At 42.4% G+C, this 26,146-nt stretch overlaps 1 protein-coding gene across 4 annotated transcripts; it reads right to left on the bottom strand.

Moving 5' to 3' along the window:
* Positions 1 to 839: 839 nt before the first annotated feature.
* ikzf2 (IKAROS family zinc finger 2) lies at positions 840 to 21,160 on the bottom strand. 4 transcript variants are annotated; one of them, XM_037489156.2, is made up of 9 exons: positions 21,043 to 21,160; positions 20,259 to 20,342; positions 19,002 to 19,048; positions 14,912 to 15,028; positions 10,886 to 11,068; positions 10,133 to 10,300; positions 7,094 to 7,231; positions 6,437 to 6,568; positions 840 to 5,671 (listed from the first exon to the last, which is right to left on the bottom strand). In XM_037489156.2, the coding sequence occupies exons 3-9, from the start codon at positions 19,027 to 19,029 to the stop codon at positions 4,854 to 4,856; spliced, it is 1,584 nt and encodes a 527-aa protein (XP_037345053.2). In that variant the 5' UTR covers positions 19,030 to 19,048; positions 20,259 to 20,342; positions 21,043 to 21,160; the 3' UTR covers positions 840 to 4,853. The 4 variants fall into 4 exon arrangements, with proteins under 4 accessions (XP_037345053.2, XP_037345052.2, XP_037345056.2 ...); XM_037489155.2 differs by lacking the exon at positions 21,043 to 21,160 and adding an exon at positions 20,849 to 21,000; XM_037489159.2 differs by lacking the exon at positions 21,043 to 21,160 and having other exon boundaries at positions 10,217 to 10,300; positions 20,259 to 20,822.
* Between the last annotated feature and the right edge of the window lie 4,986 nt (positions 21,161 to 26,146).

Here is a 26,146-nt window from a genome sequence, read left to right as displayed (position 1 = left end):
CGGTATGTGAGCGCAGCAGACAGATTAAAGGAGTTAGCGGGTGAAGGAGACTGCTCTGACATTTAGAGGCTTCAACGGGCTCCGGCGCCCACCTGCTCACAGACAAAGAGGGGAGAGGAACCAACAACAGTCACTACGCTGCACACTAAGGCAAAGCACTGAGGCGGTGCACTGGCTTCTGTAAGCTACGACTGTCTATAACGACGAGAGGAAACAATGTATTCGGCCACACATTCGGTTTATTCGTTCTCATTTAAGGACTCAAGGACTTTAGGCATTCGGCGGATGAACAGGTGGCGCCTTGTACGGCGGCGCCCCGTCCACCAGTGTATGTGGAGGTGGAGATGTTGACATTTAGATCCCTTTACTATTAACATAAGGATGAAATGGCCATATGAGATTTCACATGTTGTATGTTACTGCTATGAAATAGTAGACATAGTAGTCTGAGTAAGTGTCATTACGGTGAGCATCAGAGATGACGTGGGCAGGATTGCTCTGTTGGGAGCAAACTATCGGTGGTACAGTTAACTAAGCAATCTGAAAAATATTCAGTATGCATTCTATACTCAATTAACGACACGCGAGGATGCCTTCACTTCACTACTGTGGGGATTTGGACTTGTGTTGTGCAAATCCACTGGGATTATTTAGTTCTACTGGAGGTTACTATTTCCTTGCAGATTATTGTCAAAGTCACAATCACAACAAGTCAAATCTTTTCAGTAGCAATGCGTGTCTCACAATAAAAGTGATTAATATCACGTCAGCACACAGTTGGCAATTTTGACGAAAACAGTATTTTAGAGTGGTTTTAAAATTCACAAAAAAAGCAAAAGCAGTAAAACCACATCTTTTAATAGAGAGAAACCCATGCCTTAAAAATATACATTCTTCACAGCAATGTGTCTTCATGTTACGTCATTGATGTTGAATCATCGAACTTCTGATTTAAGTCATGAGGGTTGACCAACAATTTCAAATTACTGCGCATCTTTTGATAAATAAAATCACATATTTTAGGACATAAAAATACACAACCTATGCAAATACCTGAGAGCCCTCTTATCAAATATGTGTTATCCATACCAGAGACAATTAATCGGCACATGTTTCTGGATAAATTCAGTAATCAGTGCCGAAATATACTCCTTTCATATATTATTTCTTATAAAACACAATTCACCTGAACCCTTTCTTTACATGTTTGTAAACATTTTTAAACTTAAAAAACACACACACACAAAAAGATCACAATACTATTTGCATTGACAGTTCAGCAGAAAAATAGACACTTTGCACACACACATTTTCAAAATTTACAAAAACAACCCGGATCCAAACAAGAGCAATGATTCTGATTTTCAAGTAAACTCCTCACTCACAAGGCGGGCTGACAGAAGACCACTATTCTTACTTTTAAAGTTCATATGGCTGCTTCATTTAAATATTACGTAAGGCTGTCCTTGTTACATTACTACGAAAACAAGAAATATATACTTCTGTGCCTCAATGTCTTACCAAATATAGTCTGGAGAAAAGATAACATCCTGTTATCGATTATATCCAGTACCACGTGTAATTAGTTCTAGTTGGTTTGTTTTTATTCTTCTGAAAAGGATTAAGGAAGTAAATCAGGTTAACATCTATTATCTATTTGATCATGGGATTTTCAAAAAGGATATGCTGCTTGAGAGGGACATTTAAGGCTTCAAATCATACAGGAATGTTATAGTTCTATCCAAGGAATACGTATATGGAGAGTGATCGTAAGAGCTGTGAGGTGTGAACAATTTCCAGGCCCAATACTTTACAGACAGTAGAGGATCTTGTTCCAGCTGAGCAACAGTTGTGCATAATAGAAGCGGCGTGTAAACGGAGAAAAAGCTGCCTTTTGATCACAAGTCGATATCAAACGTCACTGAGATTAACCTTTCAGAATAATCAGCTGTTTCTAATGCTAGTGAGACACTTGTCCTTTCAGGCGTCATGGGAGTATAGTTACAGAATGAGAATGTGCAGCAGACAGCAGGGACACACTTTGCCATGAGCGTCTACGAGAGTATTCTCAGATAAAAGCTCAACACGCGCTCTGTAGACGGTCGCTGCCATTTCCATCCAAACATAAAATGTAAAAGAGCACAAAAACAACATTGTTTTTTTTTTTAAAGTCAGGACATGGACATGAAGAGCCAGGCCAACTGTGGAAAGTCTTATCTGTGACCTTTCACAGGGCGAGACAGTACTGTAACTACGCAAGAGCTGCAGCCGGCTGCACCGATCGAAGCGCGTTGTCCTTCGACACACTGTAGATGAACAAGGGATTTGGAGCTGGATAGTTTCTAATCTCTGCATCGCCCTTTACATTGTTCCTACGCGTGCTTTTCTATGTCACAGAAGGCTTACAGTGGAATGCTACAGTTTTGGGAGGTGCCTTCAAACTAAATGCTGTATGTTAACCACACTCCCTTTTCCTCAAAGCTCACTTCAAAAAGGTTACATATGACGCTAAAAAGACTTGAGAAAGAAATCTGCATAACAAATTCCCATGCACATCGGGAATTTCTCTTTTTTTCCCTTTTCTAGTATGTTAAATAGTACGTTTTAGGCGTTAAAATGTAATAGGAGGTCAAATGTCAATGGTGCAATGGGCAAAGCCTGTAGATGTTGCGCTGTCTTTGTCATGACACACATACAGGATGAAAGCTTTCATTGAATAAGAACCTATAACCATCTAGCAATGCACATCCTATATGAACCTAACTGCCCCAAAAAGCATAATAATTATATATACATACACACAACCATCCAATAGCACAAATTGGATGAAATCAAAAAGATCTTTAACATAAGTAATAAAAGTATTTTTAACCTCCTTCATCTCTTTGGTATCCGTTGCCATGAAGCATCATTTTGAGTCATTAGATGAAAACCGCTGCTACCCCTCCGTCAATGAATGAGTCCTCTAAAACTAGGAATCTAACCATGTTCTTAAACTGCAAGAAACTAATCATGTTGTATATAAGCAGTCAGGGAAACATAAATGGCCGTCATTTGCGTGAAACTCGCTGGAGTGTATCCTTCATGTTCTCCTTCGTTTAGCTTCATAATTAATACACCTTTCAATCCACTTACAATTAGACATTGCAAGTGCAAACTGCCCCAAGGCGGATTCTAAATCTGAAGCCTAAATATAAACAAAGAAAGAAGTTTCATGAGATTGTCATGAATATTTTTAAATCGTTGTATGTGTATATTTGATTATTTTAATCAAAGGAATTAATTGGAAATGCTTCCAGTGCATATACATGAGTGTTAGTGGTCCCTCCCCCCCTTATATGTTTGAAAATGGTAAAATCTTCATGCGGGTTTGATTACATTTGTGGCCATTTAAAATAGTTGACATATTTAAATACATACAATTTAGACACAGGAAGTGTGTGGTCTTCTCTCTGTGGTAGTAGCGGTGTGGAAGTGCTCTACCAGCCCCAAATAAATAAAAACCATGGGGGGTGTAAGGTAACAATAAGCAACTGATAAACCTAGATAGCATTTTGTGGGAGGTTTGGAGGCTAGTTAGCTAGCTCCTCTAGCATTGCTGTCAAGGATAAAGAGTCTACTACTCGAGTCGAGCCAAGACAACATTTTACAAAGAGATAACTTCATATTATCAGCAGGCTATGTAACCTTTTTTAGTGTTAATATTAGCGTATGAATGTTGTCAAATTTTGTTTTAAACTCCATCTGCGTCACAAATTAGGCATTAATAGGAACATTGTTTTAAATGGATTCTGTAACATTTTACATTTGTTAGTTTTAGATTGGAAGATTAATTTATGCCACCATGCGTAATTTGGGGTATGCATATGTAGATCTTTTTTTGTATTTTTGATTACTGACACATCCAAAACACCTGTATTAACCTTCTCTTCATTGATTCATAGCTTCAAAGATCTCTTAAAATATATTTACAGAAGATGAATGAGAACACGTCTCCCCTAAATGTTTTTGTTGTTCATCCATTTTTTGGGGCCCATTGTAAAGTCTAAAGTAATTTGCATTTTCCTCAAAATCCATGGTAATCATTTTAAAACTATGCCAATATACAAAGCCAAACTAAAGCACACTGAATTGTGAAGATAATGGAACTCTTGAGCTGCAGGGAGATACAATCAGAGACCGATTGGACATTTGAGTTTCTTGCAACACACAGTACTACTTGACCATGACAACATTTTTCAAAGCTAATACAACAATAAGGGGCCATGGCAAAATAATACAACAGAAAGAAAAAGATACTTAATGTATCCTGTGTGATATGCAACCGTACGTGGGCCAGTTCCATGCAATGCCGTTATAACGTCCATGACAGAAATCATAAAATCTATCATTTAATTAACTTTGACATTATCTGAAGTCTTTACCTGTGCCCGCGGTACAGTATGACATTCCATTTGGTTTTGCTGCATTTGTATGCACTATTCTTAAACATTACTCTGTAACAAAAGCACGATGACAGGACAAGCACAACCGGAGACTAAAATGAAAAACTAGCTCAAGATGTTCAGCTGCTCTGTTAAACAAATTCATAACATTTTGCAAGAAAAATAAATAAAACACAACTTCTGCTTTATTTAATCTCAATTACACATGTAGAAATTGTGTCTTTGGCCCGTACCTTCATATAATTGTTCACCTGTTCGGATTCACATAATTGGTTTAAAGTTATTTTATATGCTATGATTGTGCTACACTTTTCTCTAGTGCCCTTCAACTGTGCAGTCTCAGATGCCTGAGGGGTTAAGGAGTTTTTTTTTTTTTTTTGTCTTTCCCTAATATCCCTACCCATCCGTTTACTTGATGGTGTGTTCCCCGCGGACTATGTGAGACGAGAATTCATAGCTGTCTTTGCTGCGGTGACCGCAGATGTTGCACTCCAGTGGATCTCTGTATCCGTGGCAACCCATGTGGATGGTGTACATGACGTGGTCCAGGAAGAGCACCCGGCAGTGCTCGCACTGGTAGGCCCGCAGCTCCTGGCCCTCTCGTCCAAACACCCGCACCCCGTCCTGGCTCAGGGGCCTCTCTGCGACCGCTCGCGTCATCCCAGCCCCCACGGCCGCCCCACTTCTGGGCGACACGTCTGCCACTCGCTCACCTGAATAGCTCACCGCCGGGCTGGCCCGAGACCTGAGGCCGGGGGCGGGGTTGCTCCCCCCGCGGTGCGCCCGACGCTCGCGGGGGCTGCTGCGGTCCGAGTCAGCGGAGTCAACTCCGCTGTTGTTGGGGGATTCTTCTTGCCCCGGGTGGTGGCGCATGACCGGCACGGCCGAAGCAGCGGTTGGGCCGTTGGCGGCGGGGTGGCTGGCGAAGTTGTGGGGCGGAAGGCGCTGCGGTTTCAGCGCGTCACAGTTTCCTGGGTGATCCGTCCGTTGGCCCGACGGCAGGACGTGGTGGAAGAGGGGGTTCACCCGGGGCACCATTTCAGCCATAGAGAGAGGGGGGCCTGGATGGTGGAGCATGGGCCGAAGAGTGTCCGATCCCAGGTATGTGATGGCATTGCTGATGGCCTGGTCCATCATGTGGGCCGACATCATTTCGGCCTGCTTCTCATACTTAAGGCCCATCTCAAAGCATTGTTCGGGGTAGCCGTAGCGAACCATCTTTTCACCTGCATTAAATAGAGTGTGTGGAAAAGATTTTGCTAGGTTATCTTCAAATGCAGGACTTCAACCATTATAAATAATAATCCATTAGCTTAGGTGGAGGGCCACACTCTTGCTATATCAAAAAAAAAGAAATAATGTGCAAAAACACATAAACAAGGCTTGACTTCCCTAAATTTGCTGATAATTCAGGATTTGTTTTTCATGTTATGTTCAAATGTTATGAGGTGGAAAACCCCATCCATCGACTACCACACTGTTTAACCCTTCTAGAACAGGGATGCGGTGAGCTGTTTTCTCACGATAAGAGCAATGACAAAGTTACAGGTGTACCTAACCACAGAGTGAAAAACATTTCCTTGCCTCATTTAACCGCTCGCTCTAGCTTGCATGATCTCTTTTTTTTTTTTGATGTTGTGGCAAATAACCCCCCCCCCCAAAAAAAGTAAGTTTTTTAGGGCATAGGGCAGGGTTACTGCATGGTCGGTTATAAAATGATATGATGCACGAGTGAACAGGAAATTAATAACCAACAAAAACTGCGCATGAAAGAGGAAAGTAATGCATGCTAGAGCTGCAAAGCCGCCGTAGACATATACATTTCTCTCACATGATAGGCATTCATAATCCACCTCTATTCACAGAAAGAAAATGAAGGGGGTGACAATGTAATAGAATGAAGAAAAAAACTGCATCAGGGTGGTTGTCATGGATACTCATCACAAAGTGAAAAAAACAGCCCTTGACTGGCCTTTTATTCCAATACCCACCCACAAATTTCTGAGGAGTGGTACTTTTCCTCTTGCCCACGTTGCTGTGCAGTCTTTCAATGACAGGTGGCCGATCGTAGGTGGCCATGGTGCTGGGCTCCGCCATAGGCCTCGGGTCTTTAGGGACCTCACCTTAACGGTTTGAGAGGAGAAGGGATTTAGAAAGAAGGCCAATGTTGAATTGCTGAATCTCTTTTCTTGGGATACCAAAACAAAAAAAGAAGTTGGATTTTTTTTCTTGCTCAAATTGATTCTTATCACAGCCTGAAATTGTGGCCTCTGGTTAGTCATCCACAATAAGGAAATGTCATTTCTGTCACTATATTCGCTCAAAAGAGTAAAAACAATTAAATTACATTAGCCATTATCAATGCACCCTGAAATCTGTATACATTTATGATAATATAGATTTTTTTTTTTTTAAAGAAAGAAAAGTAAACATTTAGTCGATAATAAATATCCAGATCCCTTCAATAAAAGATTTGTAGCAATGTGTGCTCGACATCAGCCTTTTTTATCATTTCAAACTTCTTTTAAAGAGTTGGATCAAAAAAAACTAAAAATGACAAATCAAACTTCACAGTTTACCTCTCCGGTTGCCATTGCCATTTAGGCCATCTTCATTTTCATGATTAAAATTTTAGAAAAACAATTTACCTGCGTAACGGCCAGTGTTGGCATTCAGATCCACGGCGATACCCTGCAGGTAACTATGGCAGCGCTCTTTATGCTCCTCCAGAGAAGTGCGCTGTTTGTAGCTCCGCCCACAGAAGTTGCACTTGTGCGGTTTGCCAACTAAAAGTGAGGACATTCAAGGGGAAGCATATTAATTTCATTCTCTGCTGCAGACACAAGAGAGTGGGTGGCGTCCGATGAGATAATGCAATCCGCCGCAGTGTTTGGGCGGCGAAACAGTAGTAAATACTGTGTCAGTAGTACAAACAAACCAAAAGAAAGCCTCCGAGACCATGTTCCACTACTAGTGTGAGGATTCCACACAACTGTTGCCAGACACAAAAAATACCTGTGGGCGAAAAAGAGCCACCCAGATGTCTGCGTTTGAAAACTCTTCATGTTTCTGAAACATACAACCAGCCCCCACTGCTGAGTGATGAGGTCATGTATCCCATGGTGGTGGTAGGAAACTGACTCCAATGTTGAACTGCTATGGAGGTGTAGTGTGATTCATTGTGCCATTTCAATTTGAACTGTTCCTTCCCACCTTCACAAGTGGAAAGGCTAAGATGTATTGTAACTACCTCAAGCCATCTATCCATTCATCCCTCCGTCGTGTTTGTCAGATTGAATGGAGCGTATAGTTATGAGTTGGCAGGACAAGCTGTATATGTGCCAATAGTAGTTAAGGTCACCAGTGTTCTAGCGTTTCTATGTGTATCGTTATAAAAGTAAAAGGTTAAGTGTTTCCTTAACCTTGCTAGGGAAATGGACAGCCCGACGGAGGGGAGGGGGAGGCGATGGGGGGGCCCGAGAGTGCGCATGTGTCTGTGGATGCCCCCCCCACACACACTGAAGTTGTATTAGAAATGTAATGTAGAAACAGTGTTCTGTGTCCTATGTGTATTGTCAGAACAAACATAATAACTCAGAGATGAACCACCAGGGATGTGGGTGGGGGGGGGGCTACCAATGTGACCTCCTCCCTCCCCCCACCTCTAGCCATTGAACATAGTGAGACATTTGCTGAGACAATGGTTACAGCTTTTACTAGAAGAAGATCCAGTGCTCTTGTCACTGCGAGAACAGAGAAACCAAACATGTTTCACTTTGAAGCACACACACACACACACACACACACACACACACACACACACACACACACACACTTAACTGTAGGTGATAGTTCACACGTGAATATAACTACCCTTTCTCCGACAGAACGAGATGTGCAGTTTTTTTTTGTTGCGTAATATACGTCTTAAAAGAAGACAAGTTAATCAAAAGTTAATCTTCCTCCAGATGTAAATGTTGCATTGTTTTCCAAGAACTACTTCTTGATGATTTGTGTGGGGGAAATAAAAAACCCACTGGTTACAGAATGACATGGCCAGTCTTGGCTGATCTCGCATCAGTCGGCACTATTCTCTCTAATGAATCATGTGGAATTAGAATAGGTTGTCTGCTATATCAGTCATTCAGGACTCAGTGGTCTATGAATGACACTGTATCGGCAGAACTCATTATTCATTGTCATTTCTTTTTTTTTTTTTTTTCTAAGTATGAGCGGATACAAAAGTTTCCATATTAATAAACGTGTGGGTTGGTGATGCAGGGTCATTGCAGTGATATTCATTCTGGCTAGTGAAGGAGGAGGCAGTACTGTATTCAATCAAGTATCACTCACATTTTCTTAGTAGCTCAAATGTACACACTCCCTTGCTCAAACACACACAATATGGACTTCATTACTTTTTCATATTTATATAACCACCCACACACAACCTTGCGCAGATGTTGGTTGGACCTGAAGATTCACCTTACAGAGGCTAATCCTTTGCAATGCAAATGTGTGTGCTCTCAGACTCACTTCACTCGTTGCCTTTGGTTGACAAACGTGAACTCAAATTTAAATCTCCTCTTTCAGAATGTTACATTATATCCCTCTCAAGCGTTTATTGATTACAGATTCTACCGATGCACTTTCCCAGGATGGACGATGTTATTCTCCCAACATTTAACCTAGCCTTAGGGAACGCAGGCCAAGCAGACACTCCTTTATCTAACCACTCCTTCTCGTGTCTGACTTTTAATCTTGTCTTTCACATTTTGTCAAGGGTCATTCAAAATGCTGTATTCCCTCTTGTTGTTTTGGCTGTGCCTGTTTAAACACAGAGTTTTCACACTGAATGTTAAGGAACGTGATGACATCACAACTTTTTATATCCCCCACTGAATGACGTGGAGAACGCTAGTGTAATTTACTAGTACCTTAGTACTCTTTACAGTTATAAAGTGACGTGGAAAAACAATCCTGCTCAACAATAATGGAAATGAAAGTAGAGAAATGGTTATAGTTTTTGGTAAAAGAACGGTGTGGAGCCGTAGATACTGGGAGAAATGGATGAAAGTAGTGACAACTGGGACAAAGATTACAGAAATGCAAGTACAAAAAAAAAAGGACGCCAACTCTTAGAGGTGCACCCAAACACATGTTGCCTCTATCTTAAAAGTGAACTGTGTATTGGTAACCGGCACGCATGGAGGGGGAGACATCACAGACAATGACAGTATTATCTGACCTTGATTGAGGTACAAAAGAGGGGAGAGCATTTCCTCTCTGATAGGAAAGTGGGTTACAGTTGAGAGAGACTGCCGGCGCTCGCCATATGTTTCTCACCAGACAGATAGTTTCCTCCTTAGCAAGTCAAGCAACTAAGGAACAGCGTGTCCTTGGTTCCTGACCACAAAGCACTGACAACACCGTCTCTAAAACATGCTCATGATAATAATAGAATCGACTCATGCTCTCGTAGTTATTGTATTAGCCTCTCACACACAGAGCAAGACTAAGGCTTTTAAGCACACGAAACACAGGCCAAATGGTCTATGTCTTAAAACAAAGATACTCAATTCTAACAATGCGTCTCTCTTTCAGAATTCTGGTGCATTTTTTTTCGATGAAATTCTCATCTGCATAACAGAAGTGGATGAGTGAAAAGTGAAGAGAAGGAGTCTTACCAGCATGAGTGCGCAAATGCCCGCTGAGGGCATCGCGCCGCCGGCAGGCGTAGCTGCAGAACGGGCATTTGAAGGGTTTTTCACCTGTATGCAGCTTGATGTGTCTTAGCAGGTTTCCCTTCTGGGTGAATGAGACGCCACACTGGTTGCACTGGAACGGCCTGTCACCTGACAGCGGAGAGCACAGGAAGTCAATACCGCACTTCGTGGAAGATGTTTTTTGTATCGAACTCAATCATTTATTAACTTTTTTTTTTACAATTGCTTCTAGTTTCAAAGTAATACATTAGTGCTTGTCAATCTATCTTGATTGTTCTGTGGACTTTATATCATGTGAAATAATACCGTTTAGTACACACTTCTGATGTGACATTGAAACACAACCACTTTTCTGCCGTTCTGTCCACAAATCTTCTGATCTGAGGTGAGTTGGAAAAGAGAAACATGATCCTAATGCTGTGACAAGCAGCCGTGTGGTGGCGTCGGTTGGAACAGGTTGTGGGGGATTCCAGGGATACTTTCCCTGATGATAGTTCCAAGTCTAAGCTATTGTCCTTCAACCAACCCCAAAGAAAAAAAGAAGAAGCAGAAATGACTCCTCGCCCACTGTCGAGCAGAACAAATGGTGTGCGACTCACCCTAAAAGTGGGCAAACATACACCGGCCGATCCCATTAAGAAAGGACAAATCCCGTGTGGATAGTCGATATCTAAACATGTACCAGGCAGCTTCTTTAAACGTAGCGATAGTTACCGTGTGTTTGTTGACTTCCTAAATCCGATGTCACGTTGGGCTCCGATAATCCATCCTGTGTATCGCTCGGGCTGTCAGTCATGGATTCCTCCAGTGCTCCTCCCTCCTCTTCTTCTGTTGGGCCTGCTGGGCTTCTCTTCTCCGTCTCCTCCGCGGTCTCTTCCTCCTCTTTAATTTTCAGTTCTGTAGATTAGAGCAACGAGAGACGCAACACTTACAGTGTCAGACGCAGATGCTGAAGGTGTCATTGGAGTCCCGTGAAACAGCCTTTTACCACAAAAATTCCCTAAAGTAACCATGAACCACTGACTTGGAGCGGCACGAGCGGATTCCACCCGAAATGGTCCGTGTTCATTTGCAACGGGTGGATTGGGAGTGGAGCGTGTGGTTAAGAGTCGAGATTGGTGGAGAGCATCTTCTGAAGTCACTGTCGCAAGATTGAACCATTTCCGCTAGGAGGTACAATGATCTGCAACGACTTATGTGTGAAATAATATACAATGAAATGGGCGGGGAGTTGGCGGCGACATAGAAACTCGAGTTGTAGACCGAATTAGGATGGACTGACACATCGACAAGAGAGGGAGAGAAACAAGTCCATCTGGTTCCTGGGTGTCCTTGGGGAGAAAAGGGGAGTGTCAGAGGCCCTGTAGCTTAAAACACACGACAAGCAATGGGAGACTGACTGGAAGACAAGGGCAAACTATTGTACGATTGTGTGTGGGTGCCTGTGGAGAGAGACACACTAACCACCGGATCGCCGCTGAATTACTGAATACCGGTTTGTAAAAATAATTTTGCAGAAGATAGAACACATGTGCGCACCTAGTTTCATCCACCTACCTACACTCCAGGTGACACCTGACCCAATAGCACTGAAATCTGTTTCATAAGATTCAACCAAACATATATTTTAAGACCTGTGAAAACAAGTCGATATTGTGGACCGTATACGGTAAAGCTTCACATGAACTTTCCGACCTCCAGCTGTGACAAAATATTTCCAGAGACCGTACTCTGTTTTGTGATTTGGAGTGTGTATCATTGGAGATACGCCGGAAATCAAATCTTTGTCCGGGTTACTGGGTTAAAATGAATGTGCAATGGGCTCACACTGCGGAAACAAACGTTTGGACACCATCCAAGCAAATCTTACTCATCCTGATGATCCTGTTTTGGGATTAACTGGAGCATATGACGATCGTTTACTAAAGCCTCCCATCTGCATTCATCAATGTTACCTTCACACTTCTGCATTCCCTTTAACCATTAGAGGCCCAGTAAAAAGAAAAAGTAGATCTTCAGGCAACATTTACTTGTTATTGGCAATGGAAATAAATCTCCACCAAGCGACGACAATCCTGAAACTTATCTTGCGGGATTTCAATGGCTGATTTTGTACAGAACAAACACTTACTCAATTACAATTGAGCCATTCCTTTGACAGCTGTATCCTGGCAACACGGAGCAGAACTGAACGTCCTTGCTATTCAGCTCTGTGTTTCTTTATATTCTCTCATGGGCGGGAGAGTCGAATGCATAGAGCGGTCAAATGAGGGTACGCTTGACGGTTGCTATGAAAAAACAAAGTTTGGGCCTTTTTTTTTAACAGTAAGTAAAGCCTGCGATTCATCAGAGTTTTCCATGATCCATAAAACAAATCCTGGAAAGGTTGAGGTTGAGTAAAGGCAACACATCGTTAAAAAAAAGCATTATACAATCTGCCCCAAAAGGTGTAATTGTGCTGTATAGAAATTGCCCAACTCAAGGACCATTGGAGACTTAAACCTTAACAGTTCGGCACTGAAACTTCACAGCGTTTCATGCCAATTTGCAGAATTTAAAACATAGTAACCCTTCTTTTGTAACAAAACTCCTAAATGACAAATTATGTCAGGAAACTTCCTCAATGACAAACGCTCCCATCAGTGAAGTGCCCCCCCCCCCCCGTGAAAGTGTGGCTCCCTGTTTCTTTAAACTTGTGGGAAACGAGCTTCCCTTTTTCTCCCAGTGGCCTCGTCTCACGCAGTTTCCCCTTTTCTTTCTTCGCTGCTTCACAGTGACATTGCTGGAGCTAATCTGAGGCATCACATCAATAGAGTGAAAGGAAACCGGCAACATTTCTGGGTAATGTGGTATTGCAAAATGTGACTCTCTTAAAAAACACAAAAACACCTGTTCAACGCTTTAAATTTGTCGTTAGCATGATAACAGAATATAGCCCCATTCCTGTGTCTTCCTCCCTATTAATGCTCTCCTACCAAAACGTAGATAAGAAATAGATTTACTTTGCTTTATTTTATACAACAACTCTCCGACGCTTTAGCAGAGCACAGTGAGGACATCATTGTAGCGGCAAGAGGCTACAGGAAAAGCATTACTCATCACGGGTCAATACTTCCCTTTGACTCCTTTTGTGCACAGTGTCCACTGCAGGCCTCACAAGCTCGTGGGAGCATCACGCACATCAAATCCTGTTCGAGAGCGCGTCGCCTCTTTCGATGCTTGGTGTCGTCTCATTCAAATAGCGCAAACCACTAACTTCCCGCAACCAAGATGTGTGCCCCCCCCCCCCGTCCCCCCCTCCCTCCCCCCAGGGACGTACATCTACATTCTGATAGTTTTCAGGTCAGGGCCATAGTGCGAGTCAGGAACAGAACACATCAGAAGGCTGAGGAGAAGGACAGAAACCTCTTGCAGTGTCTGGAGAACTGAATCAGAAGTCACCAATCCAGTTACGCTTCTTATATCTCAGACGGATTGGTAATGGTAGAAAATGAATAGTTAATAAAAGATAAGGCCTTGATAAGATGCTTACTGAAATATTTAAGTGACAACAAGACTAACGGTTAGCACTGGAATTTCAAACATTTGTGCTAGATTAAAAGACACTAAGCACATGAGAAACATTTTTAAAAGTTTGACTGCATTAATATGGTGACAATGAGCTTTAGGTTCTCTAATGGCAAAATGTGCTCCACTCATTAAAGAATATCTTCTGTCTATCTTTTTGCAGCAAAGGACTAAGGACTCAGCGTTACTAGACGGGCTCGCGCCTCGCCCACCTTACACCGTGCCTTTGGGCTTGTGAAGATGGATTGATCCAGTGGCCCCCGGCAAAGAAGTCTAATAGCTGTGGGAAGGGCGCGGTGGCGGAAACGGTGGAGTGGTGACAACGGTAACAACACAAATTCAGCCATTGAATAACCCAGAGGCAGTAATCGGATCCCGGGCCAACAAGGAACCGACTCGTTCAACTACTGTAGTACTCAAGTAGAGAGCTACCCCATCCAAGAGCAAGACAGAAGCAGCGAGAATGAACTAGTACAGGACAAAATAACTGCAAAGCAATCACAACCATCAGTCTTCAGGTTTTAAGGCAGCCACCAAAGGACACTCACCTGCCAGACAATGGCCATGTCAACCATTGAAAAGAATGGCTTTACCTTCCCATCCCTGAAAGCTATAGTGTCACAACCAATGTTGTATTTGTGGTCTCCTTCCATGCCATTTTACCTCTACAGCTGTGCCCATGAGGAGGCCGACATCGGCACTGTAACCGTTGACAGATATTCATCTTCGTCTATAACAGGACGGTTGCCACTCACTGGAGGGCAACAGATTACAAAGGTCCAGGACCGGCTTCCCTGCTGTGATCCCCTTGCTATCCACACAGAATGTTGTCTTTAGAGAAAGCCATGCACAGGAGGTCCTCGTAATAAGGGGTCAGGGCCAACAATATAGGAAAACATTTAAACCCATTCATTGTTTTCTGATGCCCCCTTCAAATATATCCATTCAATGCTTCGATCATGTGTCACATTGACATTTTCTTCAGCTCAAATATTTGAATTTTGGGGCTCATGTCAGCAAATATCGATATATGTTGTAATTTATAATTTGACTAATTATATTTTGAATAACAATCAATTTGACAGCCTTTTTATATTTGTCTAAATGAGAAAAGGTGTGTGTGTGTGTGTGTACTGCAGTTGTTGTTGCCAGACAGCAGATATGTCTACCTACCGATTGAGCACTCACCACTGCAGGAATTAGGAACCTGAGGTATTGTCTGTCCGTTGGGTGTTGACGCATCCGCCAACATTCTTGAGTTCTCCTTACCGGGAGAGCATTGGCCGTTACCTGGGAGACAAGCAGAACATAGAAACACAGCAATCTAAGATGGGCTGTACAATACTATAGCTGGCACTTGTGTAAAATACAATCTTTTATGATAGAAGATAAAGGTTTTTAAGCATAGAGAAAAATAAAAGATGTTCAGGCAAAAAACTAAGTTTCTTTCAAACAACGTCCTGGTGCATTCACCTAAAAATGAAAAATAAGTATAACAAATTTTATTCCTAAACGAATTGTTAATGCGTTATACAGTAGCCTTTTGCAGGGAGATTGCATCCAATACTGAAAACTATTAATTGCATCCTGCTCTCAGATGTCCTGCAAAGCCTAACCTGAATAGCCACTACGGAGGTCACCGTGCAGAATGCGCAAGGCCAAGTGTCCACATGTACCTATGGGATCCTAATGTCCAGCAAATGTGGATCAGATTGCATCCTCTCAGCAGTCTGCACAGAGGCCGGGCTATGGATAGCCCTGTGTCCTGTGTCCCGAGTGGTATGAGGGAGCAATGCAATCTCTTATCCCCTTACAACCCGGGCCTGCCAGGGTCACTATAACAATGCAGTGGCAACAGGCAAACACCCCTGCTGACCCAGCTGACAGATCCCTCAGGAGCCGCGAGGGGGGCCTTCATTTGCCAGCAGCAAAATCTATACATTTCCCCAAGCATATTGAAAACGGTGAAAATCCATTGTAGTGACGTCAGGCTGCCTCCTGCTATTTTAATTGATGCCGCAATAGCGGAGCAGTAGGGAGGTAGTTTTCAAAATCATAACATGCCTGCCATGATCCCTTTTACATGAAAATGAATCCGTGTCGGATCGTCAGCTGCTGTGTGAGCTCCTCTCGGTTCGACCACCTCCTCTATGGTGCTGTCATATTGCAGCGGCAGCCCCGCTGTGTGGGTCACGCTGGGAGACGTGGTCCGCGGCGCGATCCCTGGGTCCAGGCTCGGGTTGCACGGGTTGGGGTTTGAGGAAATCTCAGGTAACCGGCATTGCTTCTCGCCTTGGCATTGCTGTCCCGGACACAGGAGTGTCCCAGATTTGTCATGAGGGATTTTCCATTACTGTACCGGATGCTGACGAAGGCCTGCGTTGTCACAAGCATAAGCTACTAGCATTGGGCTGCCCGGTTGCAAAAGCTGAAATAAGAACCCTGCAATAAGTCCAATGTGTAATATCTATCCACGCAGTTTACCTGTTACAGTGGAGGTTGAAATGCGTCCCTATTGCTTTAAAGCGGTATAACTAGACAGAATGGCACCGGGGCAAACTGGTATTCACGCTTATTTCAAGGAAATATCTTTGCGACACAATTCAGAGATGCCTTGGAGATAACATGAACTCTAAAAGGATCCTTTAATTGAGTTAATAATAACAACTCCTAATCTTACACATTGCATTTTTTTTAAAGAAAGAACAGGTCGGGTTGAATTCATTCACATTCGTTATTTAGAAATACACCAAATGAATAATGTTTTATGATAAACGCTGTTAATATGGTGCCTTTTGAAATGGCAACAAAATAGGAACTTTCTTCATTTAAAGGTCAGGTGTCCTGGTCTTACAGACAATCAAAGGAGGAAGACACCCCCCTTTTTAAGTCCGTAGCTTGCTTATAATGGTCATTGTAATGCCGGTTTAAGGGAGGGCCTCAGACCTTTAATGTTTAATGCGGCAGGTTTCCTGTAGGAAAAGTAAGATAAGGACATCAATCACTCGCAACCCGCCTAGAAGAAAGGTACTTTTGAGTATACGCACTAAATGGGGATCATTTTTTCTACGGCGGCAGACAGATGCAACAGATGCAGCTTATTAGTGTTGTAATGGCAGACTTCATCTGGGATGTGGTTGACGGCAGATATGAATAAAATTCACCATAACTGGTTCATTATGTCTAACCGTGTGAGGGACTGCAAAGAACTGAGAGCTTTCTTTCCAAAGTGACGGGGCCCTTCATTCCTGCTTCCTGGCTACACAGGAGCAGGTTTTTCCTGTCAAACCCTGAACCCTCCCGAAGACAAAGATTCAGACCAATTAGACACGCACACAGGAATAACTTTTAAAAACTAGAACAACACTTGCCCTTAATGGCCAGGCCATGTTCATTGATGAGTTGCATTTGTGGTAATCTGCAGTGATGTATGTGGGGGTGACTTTACATATCAAATCATATGCGGTGTGGGTCCCAAGAGAAAACAGTGAAGCAACCGTATGACTTTTCCAATCTGCATGAATATACAGAGGGTCGTTGATTTATCGTTGCAATGCATGAAGAGCAAAGCTGGCACCGCAACAAACACCCTATGATCTCCCACATGTACACTGCGCAGCCTGCAACAACCGCTTGTATTCACAATACTGTGTTCCTCACATGGTTAATAATGCTGTCTCAGTAGCTGTAATACCAACAGTCTGAAGCACATTTTAATAGGAAGAAACTAATCAACGTCAATAAATAAATGAATAAATGACCTGAAACAGATTAGAAAATGAGGTAGGTACTACAGGTAATTCCAAAGTATATGGGTATTTTCACCGTACCATGCTATTTAATACCAGTGTTTCCCCTACCTTTATAACAGGCGAGCCCCCTGAAAAAGTTCCACACAGACGCCTGAGGATGTGTGTGTATGCGCGCACCAGCGGACAGAGAGCACCAGCCGACTGACTACCCCTCCCCCCCCGGTCGGACACACCGCCCCCTCCACCCACCGCGGAACGGTGCACCGAGGGTTCAACACTGAAAACAATTTAAATGTAGAAGGAAACTAAAGATCAAATTATAGCTGAATGCGTCTGCTTTGTTTAACGTAAATGAATCAACCGCGGGAAGTTTTTTCAGACAAACTGGACTAGCCCAATATATTGATAAAGGCAATAAAGTTATGTCAAACTAACATTAAATAATAAAATAGGTGAAAAGTAATATTTAGCACTCACCAAGTGGCCAACTCATAGTCTACATCACAAATGCCAGTTTGGGGTTCAGACTCTTGCCTAAAGATGCTTTTCGTCCAAAAGGAGGAGAAGCCACAAAAGTTGGCAGTTGTATACAATGTTGTCACCGTCAGGCTGCATGCGTCCCACTGCCATTCACATGTACTGTTCTCCTTGCTTACGTCTAGACAGTACCAATGTGTATACATGTGAATGTGGCTATGTGTGTGGCAGCACGGCTCGTAGGCGATGCGTGTGTGTGTGTGTTTGACCTACGATGTTGTGTAGAATAAAGTTGGCCTGTATAGATGGACGGTCAGGGTTTAGCGTAGCAATGTACAGTATAGTGTTGAGGAGAGTATAGCAGTGTATATGCAAGATTAGGATGCGGATTGTCACAACACTGTCCGCACAGGGCTAATGAAAAAATACACGGGGATGCACACTGCTGCCTTCCACAAATATGGTTTCCTTAGTTTTGTACTAGAGCAGAAAATGCTCTTATTTATTTTTTTGGAGGACAGATACAGGAAGAGCCTCCAATTCTGGCACCAACCCTACCCCACCTGCCGAGTGTTCTTAGAAGCACAAACCCCTAATGCAGACCTAAAATCCTCACTGATAAACAACATGCCACCTGATGTATAGCCGAGACCTGCCCAAAGGAAACCAGAAAAATGCAAATGGGCACCACAACGTGTGCATCCAGTGTCTGCTGCATTCAACAGGATGTTGGTAATGCATCGTTTTCTCTACATTTAAGGGGTGAACAGGAAAAAGCTGCACTCGGGGGAAAATCCCTTGAAATGTTGATGGTGAAGTGACTGCCACAAATGTTGTTATTCTTTTTGTAACAGCATCGTCTCAAACAGCTAAAAGCAATTTCATGAAGTTAAAATGAGTTAATAAACGCACAAACGTTGTCTCCGGTGCAACAAACACATTGAAACATACATAAGTAGGACCTAAGTAGGAAGTATGTGTTAATAAATGCAAGGGTACATTGGAGTTAAAGTCTCAACAATAGGATGACTTACTATCACAAAAACCATGGGCAGCCTCCATTTCCAGTGCTTCGGGAGTACTGCAGGACATAAAAGAAAAACAACGCCAAAATGTACATTACATTTTGTGTATTCGTTATCCTAATTCTTAATTTTTCAAAACTAAACGTATGCGTATCTGGAAAGCTGTGCAGACAGAACAGTGTCATTATAATTGCATGCAACAATGATTTGCAACTTTAGATTTAAACTTGAAGCATTTACACAATTTACCATGAAACTGTAGACGTTTTAAATTCTAATAACACCCACATTGTAATCTGTTAATCAGCTTCATGTGCATGGTTCCCGGTACACAGGAGGTGTATTACAACAGACACTATGGTCTGTGCAGTAATCATATTGGAGAAGTAGTCAAATATATTTTTAAAGCTACCCCAAATGCACTATTTTAGAATTTAGGAACAGCAACATTTTTGTTGTTTATAGAAAATAACGTTTTTGAATGAATAGGCATTGACCCATTTTCTGCGTTTCACAAAATAATATAGTATAAAATATTATTTAATTTGTTTTATTCCTATTCAAAAGCAGAAGATACATATGAATGCACCTGACTACAGTTGCAAGCTGCACCGACAAGACCAGGCAACACAATAAATAACATTGCATGCAGTTGCTGATAGATGGTGTTAACAGGCTTGTTTAAGGAAGTTGAGGGACCTTTCAAAAAAAATTCTGAATTTCAAATTAAAGTTTAGGCCCATCTGTATCCTCGGACCCATTGTGATACAAAGTGAATGTATGGGGATTTTTTGGAATAGCATTGCGTCAGAGATAATTGTTAGGTTCATTACTTTACATGCTTTACACTGAGTAAGTTGTAATGTGCTACAATACAACCGCTGGCTTCCTCGAAGAACAGCGTTGACTCTTTCATTGAAAGCGTAACAAATCCAAAGGGGTCATTGTGGATTTCCGTTTGACCTACAGGCCCGATGCAGAATGGTCTACAGTTTCAATGGATGGGACTATTTTTTAATTGCAATCAACTATACAAAAGCAATGATTTTTTTTTAATCTGATCTAGCCAGAAAAGCTTTTTAATGACGTGAGCTCTTCATTTCTCCCTCTGTATCGACATGGAGCAAAACTTTGGACACTTCAGAGTCACAGAAAGTTGGAGAAGCCCGTCTTACGTGGATGTTACAAGTGTGTGCAGGAAAGCAAAAGCGCAAAGTAGCATGCATCCTATTCCACGAAAAAAAAGGGGTGAATTCATACAATTACCTTCGAACGTCTCCCCTGTGCCAAACGAGTTAGTGATTTCAGTGAAGGACGAGGGAGGGCTGGCGAGATGTCTCCACCTTCCTTCTGAATGCAACAGAAAATCAAGTCTCAATGAACCGTTCGGTCCGCTGGTCGCTCGTTTCAATAACACTCCAACGACAGGAGGATCCGATCATTCATCGGAGCGTACTAAGAAACGCGCAGGTAAAGAGGAGCGCATCTCCAGTTCCCTACAGGCGTCCCGGCCAGTTCTCCACCTAAAAAAAAAAAATACGGGAAAAAAAAAAGAAAAGCGACACCGTGGAGCCCTACACCTGCGTGATCCCGACTAACGACATTGTCTTCGGAAGTCGCACAACGACGAGCTGAACATTACACCATCGCGTCTCTTCTTCTTCTGCTGCTTTTACAGTAGGAACACCGAGGGGTGAGGACTCAACAAGTTTGTGGAAGGGAAATAAAGAGAGGGATGGATCAAACTGGATCCACCGGTTCCTAAGGAATTAGCCATAGCGGCGGGGAGCAGCCGGGCTATTTTAGGCAACGTCAGGAAACTGGAAATCCGTGGGCAAAGGCGGGCACGTTCTTACCTCCGAGGGGGCAACGACGACCCGACAATGTGACAGCAAATTCAGAAAAGAGGACTCCCCCCCCCTCCCCTTCTCGCATTATAATGGACACTACTTCCTCGTGTGTGTCCCCGGCGTGACTTGGCCGAGCCCCGTTAACGTCGGTGTCACAGGTAGAACGCGCGTAGCCGCGTGTTTGCACACGGCGCGTTTACCTGGCGTGAAAACATCCCGTCAGCGGAAATAACCATCGGCTTTTGGTTGTTATCCTGTTATCCCCTCGTGTCAATTTTACGGGATTTCTCTCCGTGTCGGCCGCGTGGCCGGGGTGGGAGGTGGGGTCGGGGGTGGTCTGATTGACAGCTGGAATTCAACAGGTTCTCCGATCAGTGGCTTCCCATTCATCCAAACAGGCGCTCCATGTCTGCCCTTTGCCGCAGACATACAGCCCCCCCCCCCCCCCCCCCCCCCCCCCGCGCCTCCTCCTCCTCCTCCTCCCCGCTACCAGCCGCTGTGGAGCGCGTCTCGAGCCTGTTGAGTGGAATCATAATGAAAGGCCAGGCTACATTTAGACAGCGACACAATGGATGCTTAATAGCCCACAGCGAATCGACACGAGCGCGTCCATGTAGCACTCGCTTTGTTTTTTTTTTATTGTTTTGTTATTTACCTTAAACACGTAGGAGTGTATTTAATCCCATGAATTAGCACAGTAATCCCGAACGAAAGTCTCGGTGTGGAAATAAAGGCTTAAATCATTCAAGCCCCGGCGCGCGCGCGGCGGCGGGGGGGGGGGGGCTGTGAGGTAGTTTGGTTCCGCAGAAAAAGCAACAGTTGTTTAAATCCACCGACTTCCTCCTCCGTCTCCTCCGGAGAAGCGCCCCGCGGCGCACAAACCCGCCCGAGATGCTATTCTGGCGAGTGTGACACAGAGAAACCGATCACACGGTGCGTGGACCGAGTCTGCTCGACGATCGATTAGGTTACAAAAGGGGGACCTCTTGTTATGTTCCTGCTATGGTCGTTAGGTTCTTCCACACTGGGGTGGGTGGGGGGCTTATCCACAGATAATAAATATGCAAGAAGAATAGTGATCATTAAAAGCATATCAAAATTCAATAATTGAGTCTGAGTAAGGTTTCGTTTAATATAAATGTAGCTCATTTTAGAAGCAGTTCTGACACAAAAGAACATAAACAAACTGATATTATCTGACAATCTCCTCAAAGGAGTTATGCAAATCTTGCTGTGAATCATTATTAAAGGGATTAAGTCGATATGTGTATCCAACCACATGCTGGCTATTGAAATGAATCCATGATAGATTATCTCACAACCAGCAAGTACACAATGTAATTAGTACAATTCAAGAAGTAAATCGTGTAAGTCAGTTGCACGTGTGACTAAACACGAATGTATGTGCAGGAGACAGCTCCGTGCTGACCACCACAGTGGCTAATGCTGGGCGTTAGATGACCACTGGGCCAACGGGGCTCCAGACTGTGTTGGACAACCGCCTGCAATTAGATATCAAACTAAGAGAAGAAAGGACGGGTGGCACATACGCGTCAAAATAGTACATGCACCCACATGATTAAGCTAAAATGGCTCCACGGGTCCCGACTTCAGTGTGAAGTGTGGATGACAGATGAATAAAGGTTTTCTTTGCGACACAAAGGGAACGCTGCATACCCCTTTTTAGTTCAATTGAATCTGATGCAGTTGTTGTACAGTTGCGGTAGGGTCTGTTTAAGTTCGAAGGGCTCATTCTAAGGACAACAAAAGTCTCACTTTCAGGTGAAAATATGAAAATGCTCTATAAGCCTCACTAAATCCTACACAATCACTTCAAAACTAAGTTCAGCTTGACATTTTTATTCTCTCTCTCCCTTCTCTTCTTTTTTTACTTGAATCCGATCTTTTATTCAAATGAAAGCATCTGAGCACTGTAGAGGGGAATATTTCTCACTAAATTGCCAACAACTAAACACGATAAAAGAGGCCCTGTTAACACAGGGCTTTCGGTAAAAGGTCACAAGAGGAAAAGGTTATAAACCGTACAGATTCATCTGTTCGTAGGAATAACGACATGGTCTTTCACTCTCTACTGGGATATTTTTTGATCTCACTCTTCCATGTGTGTTTGAAAGCTTTGTTTAAATATGCATGCCTATTAATTACCTATTAACAAAGTGCAATAATATTTTCTACCTTATCAGTTGGCTTTTTTTTCCATTCCAAATAATCATCATATGCACTTTCTTACTGATTTAAGGTTCTGAATGCATCATTGTGAATGGTCTATTGTTCTGTTGACACAAAGCGTCCAAGAGCACTGCTCGCTGAAAAAGGTCACATTCATTAATTCAACTAATACAACTGTAACAATTAATAAATAGAAGATGTATTATCTCCTCTAGCAATTTCATCCTGCAGTTTCCTTTTTTAAAGTGACCTTTCGGAATAAATGATCCATCTATAGAGCATCAAGGACATCAACGATGGTCAAAGCCATTAATATTATTTTCAAATATCAACGAATCATCATCCAAACATTAACAAACCTCCTCCATCATTGTTTCCATCACTGATTTACACTGACAGTGTTTTATGTTGTGAACAGTACAGTACAGTAGTGCTGCACATCTTAAACATTGTGACAGATTAGGATTGTTTTACTGCAGCGCCCTCCTTAGGAGAGAAAAGGGACTGCATCCATGGTTATTTTGCATAGGTGAAGAAAAGTGTTCTGATATGTTGGTAAATCATATGTGATCGAAAAGTGGTTTCTCCTCTTATTTCATAAACATTACTGTATATCATTTTAAGAAGAAACTCCTTCCACCCTTGAGATAGTTTGGATCTCCTCTATGCAACGTCGACCAAATTACATTGATCATCTACCATAATGTCCCGAATGCTTTAAAACTCTTTGCTAAAAGTACACTATAAAGCGGACAAACTTTAAACTGTTGTGTTTGTTTTGATTGGCTGTGTGTGTGTGTGTGAGTGAGTGACAGCTCACACTGCCCCCTGCTGTCAGAGGTCAACGGGGAAGCGAGCACGTTGCTTCACTGGTAAACAGAAGAAAACCACAGAACCAAAGTCGGGTCCTCACTTTTTGCATTGTGTTTATCGGCCGTTGTTCTATTTCATGGATGTTTGTCAGAATTCATTTGAAAGCTTCAGAGCGGCTTCACCTTTAAGAAAAATGCACCAACTGTCTGTCAGAAATGTGAAGCTTCATTTGGACAGAAGAATTACATTATCAAAGTAAAACCCTTTCTGTAATAAACAAAAAGCGTTTTCTTGTTTACTGCAATAATAGTTCGTAGCAACAATTGATGGCTAAGCAGACCGACCAGTTAATCCAAAATATGAGTATGAACCTGAGCATGAGCACGATGGGCCTCTTTTATAAAAATTATTTGCTGACAGGCCACCCATTCTCTTTGCAATTATTAAGATCCATCAATTAAAATCCTCCTTGTGTCTATTTTTGTCTGAAATGTTTTTTCTTAGTACAAAAACAAATGTCCATTAAATATCATAATACTCACACTGCATCCTGATGATTGTATTAATGCCTTTCTTCCTGCATCACAGCTACAGCAGCTGATAAACAACACACCAAATATCCCCAAAACAAATACGACAAAGTTCGGCATCCAAAATTTGACCTAAAGTTGCTTCATGGAACTTTCACTTTGTGTGGTTTCCGGCGCCCCCTGTGTACCAAAGTGGTGGTTTCACGTAGTGTCGCCCTGGGTCTCCAGAGAGAATAAGCTCTGCTCATAGAGGAAGAGGAGGAGGAGACACTGCTGCTACTTGCAAGGCTCAATGACGCTGGGTCTGGGTCCCTCTGCGATGGACTGGTCTCTGCTGGGGTCAGACACCTGACCCAACCATGCAGACGAACTAAAGGCCGCTATCAAATCAACCTGGGCTTCCATGGCCTCCGTGCCGCGCCGCATTGAGACAGTCATTCAATCAAAAGCAGCCCCAACTAAGTGGAAACTATATACTGTACATGGACATACTTTGCAGGGGGACAACATTTCTCTCTAAAAAAATAAATAATAATAATTAGGCTATTATTAGGCTATGTAATACATTAGCTGTAAGCCATAGTCATCACAATTTAAAAATATATCACTTTGTTTAATAAATCCATTTACCGTAATATGAATATCACTTTTTGCATTAAATTACTCAAATTAATTAACTTTTTAGAGATATTCTTATTCTAACTCATTGAGATCTGCCTTATGTGGAAATAGAATTTTCTCTCTGATGGTCTCGTTTATTGATGGAGGTCATACAGAAGATCAAGACTGAACTCCTCTGCCTTTGATTCCATCATCACAACTTGAGATCAACGTTAAACATATTTCCAGACTTTTTTTTTCATTGACATGCAATTCAGCATAACATTTAAATAAAGGGCAGAAGTTGTCAAAAATTCTACATTGAAAAGACGGCATCATCCGTACTTTAACAGATCACATGGACGCAGTTAAGTGTGGTGTCAAACCAAAGGTTGTCGGATAGACATTCACAGACAGAATACATCACACTCAATGTACTAATTAGGGTTCAAATATTGAAGCATGTATCATCAGACCAGGAATAGTTTCACTCAGTACATAACATACAAAAACATACGTCATAATTCTAATTGATTTAAGGTTAGACTTATTATATAAAACAATGTACTCCCAAAGGACAAACAAAAAATGTTTGCATCAATGTTCTTTTACAAACAGAAACATTTCAAGCAATGCTGCTGTGAATTTGAATTATAACACTACTCCTATGAAAATTAAAACACAAGACCAGTTCTTCTAACAGAAGGGGAATATAAAAATTGTGATATCCTGGTTTAGGCTGACAGAGGGCACTAGAGGTCCATCAAATATTCTACACAAAAGGCCGTTTAAGCTCATGTCTACACTAAATAACTTCAAAACTGTTCAAATTATTAAAGCGGAATACCCAGCACATTAAGCCTCGGTTAATTTTGGAATATACTGATTAGAACAGCTATTGAATGGATTTGACCTGCAACACTGAGCAGGATTTGAACACTAGTAGCTAATGTTCACATTTGGCTTTCTGTCGAGCCCTGATGGAAATGATAATGTGCCAAAAACTTGTTTAGAAACATAACAGTGACCTTAGTTCAAAGACTCATATCCCTCATTTGTGTGCTACAAATAAAATAATTACGAAGGAATCACCATTGATTTAATTGTACACAGACCTGCATGTGTGGGGGATTGGGGGTAGTTATTGTGGAAAAGGGTTGTGTGTGTGTTT

This window comes from Pungitius pungitius, chromosome 10, assembly GCF_949316345.1.
Source record: "Pungitius pungitius chromosome 10, fPunPun2.1, whole genome shotgun sequence".
Lineage (NCBI taxonomy): Eukaryota > Metazoa > Chordata > Actinopteri > Perciformes > Gasterosteidae > Pungitius > Pungitius pungitius.
The sequence above is the reverse complement of the archived record's forward strand: the minus strand, read 5'-3'. Positions and strand labels throughout refer to the sequence as shown.

Bases quoted from the DNA above. Each gene is read 5' to 3' on its own strand.
- ikzf2 (XM_037489156.2), bottom strand. From the start codon at position 19,029: ATGGAGGCTGCCCATGGTTTTTGTGATA. The intron at 11,069-14,911 runs GTAGGTAGACAT...TCTAATCTACAG, and splicing joins CAGTGGTGAGTGCTCAATCG to AACTGAAAATTAAAGAGGAG. The intron at 5,672-6,436 runs GTGGGTATTGGA...TATTTAATGCAG, and splicing joins CACTCCTCAGAAATTTGTGG to GTGAAAAGATGGTTCGCTAC.